Here is a 5,729-nt window from a genome sequence, read left to right on the forward strand (position 1 = left end):
CATAAATTGATAATATTGTATTTGTTGCATAGTATTGGAAGTACTGTCTCTAATATTTACTAGTTTATTACATGTCTGGCATATATGTTTATACTTATATGTAACTCTCCAAGTTATTGATTAAAATATATTTATATATACATGTATTCCTGGCGTTTCAATTATTTCCCCTTTTGTAGTTATTCTTATTTCCTGGTTTATTTGTTTGGTTCGTAACTCGTTCAATCCATCAGCTGGTTCTATTTATTTTATTTTATACTGGTTGGATTTATATTATATTAAACCACAAGTTTTCAAATTGCAAGTCGGTTATTGGTAGGTTTATTTAGAGTTGTGTGTATATGTGTTTTGTTTATTGGTTGGATCTATTAGTCGCCCTCGTTTTGTTAATCCTTCCTTTAGTTTCGTAGCGCCGTGTGTTCGTTTGTGCATTCAAATCCTTATTCGCGCGTTTTGTATAGAATGGTTTTCTTGTTCTTGTTACGGCGCGTGCGGAGCGCGGGACGTGACACCCCCGCCCTTGGAGTTCAAATTTCCAAAGGAAATTTGACTGGTGGTGTCTCTGAGTTCGCTCAAGGCGGACGTAGATGTCGTTGGTTGTTGCGTGACTACCGGTGTTATCGATATCCCTTGAGGTTGTGATGTTTGATCATCGATATTTCGTCTTCCTTTGAGGTATAGGAGCAGGTGGGTGACTGATCCGCATATTGCTCCTAATAGGGCGATTCCACATCCGTAAGTTCCACGTAACTGGTATCCGTATATGGCTATATCTATTATCGTCTTGATTAATTTAAACATTACGAGTATTCCAAATATTGCTGCACTGACAGTTCCAAATTCCATGAAACCAGTCCATAAGCTTGATACGGTATTTTTCGCTATTGTCGTTAATGTGTTTTCGTCCATCATTCCCAGGATGTTTACTGTTCCAGGGACGATTGTTTTTCCTGTCGCTCCTCTGGCCAATGTGTTCAAGACTGCAGATTTTTCTGCCGGGAACATGACGTGGTCCCGTAGTGCGTCGAGGTCTTTTTGGGTATATATTCCGCTCGTGGCCAACGACGATGGTGCTGAATATCGCCACGTTTGGCGCACGTCCGGGCGGAGTTCCTGTGGTGTGATTCCCTTGCCAAACGGATAGCTCCGAGTAGCATTCTGTTGTATGTCGTACCTTTACTTGTACCGGAATGCATTCGACTATATGGACCGCTTCTCCTGTAATCAGAGCCATGTGTCCTGGGTTTTGGTTATGGTGTATGCAAATTCGTCGGGCGGTAAGTTTGCCAAGCTTAAAGCGTTCTCTATTAGTTTCTTCTGTGTGGTGCGTCTTTGTGTCGGTATATCATGGTATAATGTTGTCATTTGTCATTTTACTTTCGAGTTTATTAGAAATAAGAATAACCTTTTATTATTATTAATATATATATATATATAGAAAAAGAAAATTTTTATATTTATATGTATTTTTTTCTCTTTTTTTTTTCTTGTTGTTAAAACCTTTGTTTTATTTTAGGTTTTACGTACATGTTATCAGTGAAAATAAATATTATGAATGCTACTTGGGTTATAATTATATACATATATGCATACGTATTGGTAAGTAGTATAGATGAGATTTGTTTTATTGTTATGAATATATAAGTATATATTATCAATAGGAATAGATATTACAAATATAGCTTGTCTTTGAATATATATATATGTCGGAGATGAAAGAACACCGGAGCCTTTGGAATTTTGGATAATCCCGCAACATTGTAACCTAGAGGCTACTATAGCTGTAATTGAACAATTGTAGTTATTCAACCCGATTGTAATTATTCGAGAATTGTGATAATGAGCTTGGGCTCGAGGCGACAGTCAGTCGCCGAACGTAGCCGCGGTCACGGGATGAACGCTTTGCCTAACAAAGGTATGGAGTAATTCTATAGCTCTCCTTAAAAGAAATATTTGTGGCGACACGCGACAGTAAACATTCCAACGGTTTCTGTCCCGTGGCTCGCCACGTGCAGACTCTATTCTTCGAGTAAGATGATTGCCAGATGTCGATGCGTCTCCGCAGTACATGTTCGGCTAGCCCGAGGGCCCGTTATAAATCTTAAGGTTTAGTTAACTAAAGTCCTTCAAACAGACAAACGGTCTTTGTCCCAACAACGGGAAGATAGGGGAGACATATTTTTCAACGAGCGGCGTCTCCCACTAGCAACTTTCCCTCGAGGGCGGCTAGCATCCTTTTCTAACCACCGATATGGACATTAACCAATTAGCAGCAATACTTTCTGAACGAAGGCTTTTCTCGACGAATCCGATGATCTCGTATCCTTAGACACACCCCGTTATAGTTTTCCTGTGTGGCATCATCGGGACGGGAAAGGCATTCTCGCTCGCGATCTCATCGATCCAAGAGTAACGCCTTCGCGATCAGTGATTATTCTCAGACTTAGACTTTGTGAGTACGTTCTGTTGTCATCCCGTTGACCGCGGATTCGGTATTGAGCCCGAGAGCATCGTCACTAGTGTCGCGAGTGCCGAACCGCCGTGATCAATTGTTAAGACTGTAATAATTCTATCATTGTAATAAACTACGCCTGTGTGTACCGTATCAATGGCTAATCCTCGAGAAGATTCATTTGACGCCCACAACCCCATTTCCAATGCCGATCCGACATATATGTGCGTGTAATGGTAAATATGACGGCTTATTTTTATGAGTCACTTGCATTATCAATGGAAGTGAGTGTTATAAATATCGCCTACTTTACAACATGCGTGTATATATATATTGGTAGATATAAGTGAGAATTATATGTATAGTTATAAATGTTGTTTGTTTACAGGTGGATAGCAAAAGTATTTGGTTTCGTGGGTGGCGTACAGGTGCCTTACAGTTCTACGGTGCGGATTGCTATTCCTTGGACTAAAAAAATTTCTTTCGAGATGAGTCAGATTATTGTAACGATCATGCATGGGAGAATTTTCTGCAGAGATTCAAAATGCTCTCTGGATTCCTCGTGAAACGTCTGGACAACACCTACATGTACTTCCATCCGTCGTTCAGAGAATGGTTGATGAATTCGCCATCCGTTCTGCACACACATACAAAAATAGTTAATGTATATATATATTATTTATTTTTATTTTTTTTTTTTTATAAGCTTCGTTCGGACCTGTTCCTTTGTACGAAGACTGTATCCCTGTATATAATATAATATGTATAATATGTTATGATTATGTTAGTTGTTATTTATTATATATATTTTTTCCTTATCTCTCTCTTTTTTTGTTTGTTTTTTTTTTATTAGTACCTAACATTGCTATTATGATGCTGTATTACATTGCATTGGCTATTATTTGTATGTGCGACGAATTTTTTAACATGGCCGCTCGCGTGTCTCTTTGGTATGGCGTTGGTTTAATGTCAACAGTAACGTGTTGTTGAAATAGCTAATTAATTGTTAATCATTATAATTTTATTTAGTAATGTTTTGTAATATTGTTTTGTATTTCATGATATTGTCTGTGTCAATACCGTGTGCTACTTTAATGTGATAGCATGGATTGTATTGTTACCGAATTTCAATAGTCATTGTTTTGATTATACGTGACTTGCATTTATGTAAGTCTTGTTTAATTTAGTTAATGTTTTGTGTATTGTGTTACCAGTTATTTTCGTGTAGCATAACTTTATTCCTTTGCACCGAGTTCAGTCATGTCTTGTTGTTAATATTTAGTTAGTCTATCTTGATTAATTTCTAACCTATTTCTGTGTTTATTGACTTTTCTTATTTTCCCTATTAATTTATTATTGCTTGTACTTGCTATTTGTTATTATTTTATGCATGATATGAATTAGTTCCCTTATTAATGATTAAAATTTATTTGTTAGATTAACATTGTCTGTAATTCTTCAGATTCTGCTCTTTCGATGCTGCGTCACTTACCTGGATCGTTCCCACAACATCATCCGATTCTTTGATATGCCTTGGCTACTTACTACGGCTGCCTTCTACTACGGCTGCCTTCCATCGTATGTGCGTATGTGCGACCGCTATTGGGCATTACAAAATAACATAACAATACTACGTAGATTAATGCATAACAAAATATCCTTTTACTGCGGTTATATTTATTACTAACTCTCAATTAATCTATCTTGATTATTTTTTAACCGCTTTCTATACTTTATCAGCTATTTTATTTCTTCTTATTAACCTGCGAAATTCATGCATGTACACCTCCTTGTATAGTGATTAATTGTTCACGAGGTAGGTTGCACTTTCACTCTTTTAGTTATTCGTTGAACTAACACGTTTTACGTTCAAACAGTAATTGGAGCACTCATAATAAACCTTTTCTTTTCAAGTTTCCGCTATCTGTGTTATTCAACGAACAGTGCCATGTTTCCACAGTATTGTTATAACATTTAGTACTGTTGTATTTTGCATTAAGGCAATTGAAGTTAATTTGTTCATTTATTTTTCAGCTGGCTGTTGTACATGGTGTTCCGTAAACAGGGAGCCATAACCTATTTTGCACGTAAACCTTCTCGTATGATGATTACTTGTTCACAAGGTAACTTTCACTTTCACTCTTTTAATTATTTATTGAATCAACACGTTTTATATTCAAACAATGATTGGAGTACACATGATAATTTTCTTTTTTTTCTTTTTAGGTGTTCACTATCTGTATTATTCGACGAACAGTGTCACACCTCCTTTTGATTTATCCACAATATAGTTATAACATTTAGTAACCTTGTATTTTGCACTGAGATGATTGAAACTAATTTATTCACTTATTTTAGGTAGCTGTCGTACATTATGTACCACGAACAACGATCCATAACCTATACTTGCACGTACACTTTCTTGTATGTTGATCACTTGTTCACAAGGTAACTTTCACTTTCACTAGTTAATTATTCATTGAGTTAACACGTTTTATATTTAAACAATAATTGAAGCACATATAATAATTTTCCTTTTTTTTTCTTTTATGTTTTCGCTATCTGTGTCATTCGACGAACAGCACTACACATACACTACTGCACTATGTTGCCCACTGAAATCACTTTATTCATTGTTTATTTCGATTATGCGCTAGTTTTAACTTGTTTAAGTGCACCGTTCGCGGAATCCCTTTTTTGCTTCAATCTTGACGTTTTGGTTCTGCAAGATTTCTAGCACTTCGTGTGGTCTAGTATATTGATCGGAGAATTTTCCTTTACTAGGTTCTTTTAGTAAATATATCGAATCTCCTATTTTAAAATCTTGAGGGTTGATTCGTCGATCGTAATATTCCTTTGATCTTAGTTTGGATTTTATCAAATTTTCTCTTGCCATTCGTTGTACGGTGTAAATTTTATTGAACAGATCTTCGAGATATTCTGAGTATGTTGGTTCCATGTTCTCTTCGATTATTACTTCACCAGTAGGTTCTCTGGCTAGATGTCCAAAACTAATTCGTGCGGGGAGAATTTCGTTCCTTTCCTTCATTTTAGTTTTTATTTTGCGCCAAGACGCAAGTTTACTGACATCGATCCAATTATCCAATTGCTTGCTAATAGCATTCAAAATACAAATTTTTGAAAGTGCCGCAGCCATATTAACCCACAAATATTTTGTATATAGTATAGCGTGATACCATCTATATTTTCCTGGGGGAATCATAAGATCAGCACTACCTACTATGTTACCTACGTCAAATATTAGATGTAGTAACCA

At 36.3% G+C, this 5,729-nt stretch overlaps 1 protein-coding gene across 4 annotated transcripts; it reads left to right on the plus strand.

Annotated features, from left to right (window-relative positions):
- The first annotated feature begins 1,558 nt into the window (after positions 1–1,558).
- On the plus strand, positions 1,559–5,220 carry LOC117241156. Of its 4 annotated transcripts, none has more exons than XM_033507131.1 (5): positions 1,559–1,599; positions 2,841–3,116; positions 3,915–4,030; positions 4,487–4,575; positions 4,679–4,759. In XM_033507131.1, exons 2-5 carry the CDS (start codon positions 2,997–2,999, stop codon positions 4,741–4,743), a joined length of 390 nt encoding a protein of 129 aa, XP_033363022.1. In that variant the 5' UTR covers positions 1,559–1,599; positions 2,841–2,996; the 3' UTR covers positions 4,744–4,759. The 4 variants fall into 4 exon arrangements, with proteins under 4 accessions (XP_033363022.1, XP_033363023.1, XP_033363025.1 ...); XM_033507132.1 differs by lacking the exon at positions 1,559–1,599 and adding an exon at positions 2,677–2,736; XM_033507134.1 differs by lacking the exons at positions 1,559–1,599; positions 4,679–4,759 and adding an exon at positions 4,811–5,220 and having other exon boundaries at positions 2,754–3,116.
- The last annotated feature ends 509 nt before the right edge of the window (positions 5,221–5,729 follow it).

The sequence above is a fragment of the Bombus vosnesenskii genome, unplaced genomic scaffold (genome assembly GCF_011952255.1).
Source record: "Bombus vosnesenskii isolate JDL3184/JDL3185 unplaced genomic scaffold, Bvos_JDL3184-5_v1.1 scf7180000015321, whole genome shotgun sequence".
NCBI lineage: Eukaryota > Metazoa > Arthropoda > Insecta > Hymenoptera > Apidae > Bombus > Bombus vosnesenskii.

Bases quoted from the DNA above. Each gene is read 5' to 3' on its own strand.
- LOC117241156 (XM_033507131.1), top strand. From the start codon at position 2,997: ATGCTCTCTGGATTCCTCGTGAAACGTCTGGACAACACCTACATGTAC. The intron at 4,031-4,486 runs GTATGTGCGTAT...TTTATTTTTCAG, and splicing joins TACTACGGCTGCCTTCCATC to CTGGCTGTTGTACATGGTGT. The intron at 4,576-4,678 runs GTAACTTTCACT...TTTTCTTTTTAG, and splicing joins GATGATTACTTGTTCACAAG to GTGTTCACTATCTGTATTAT.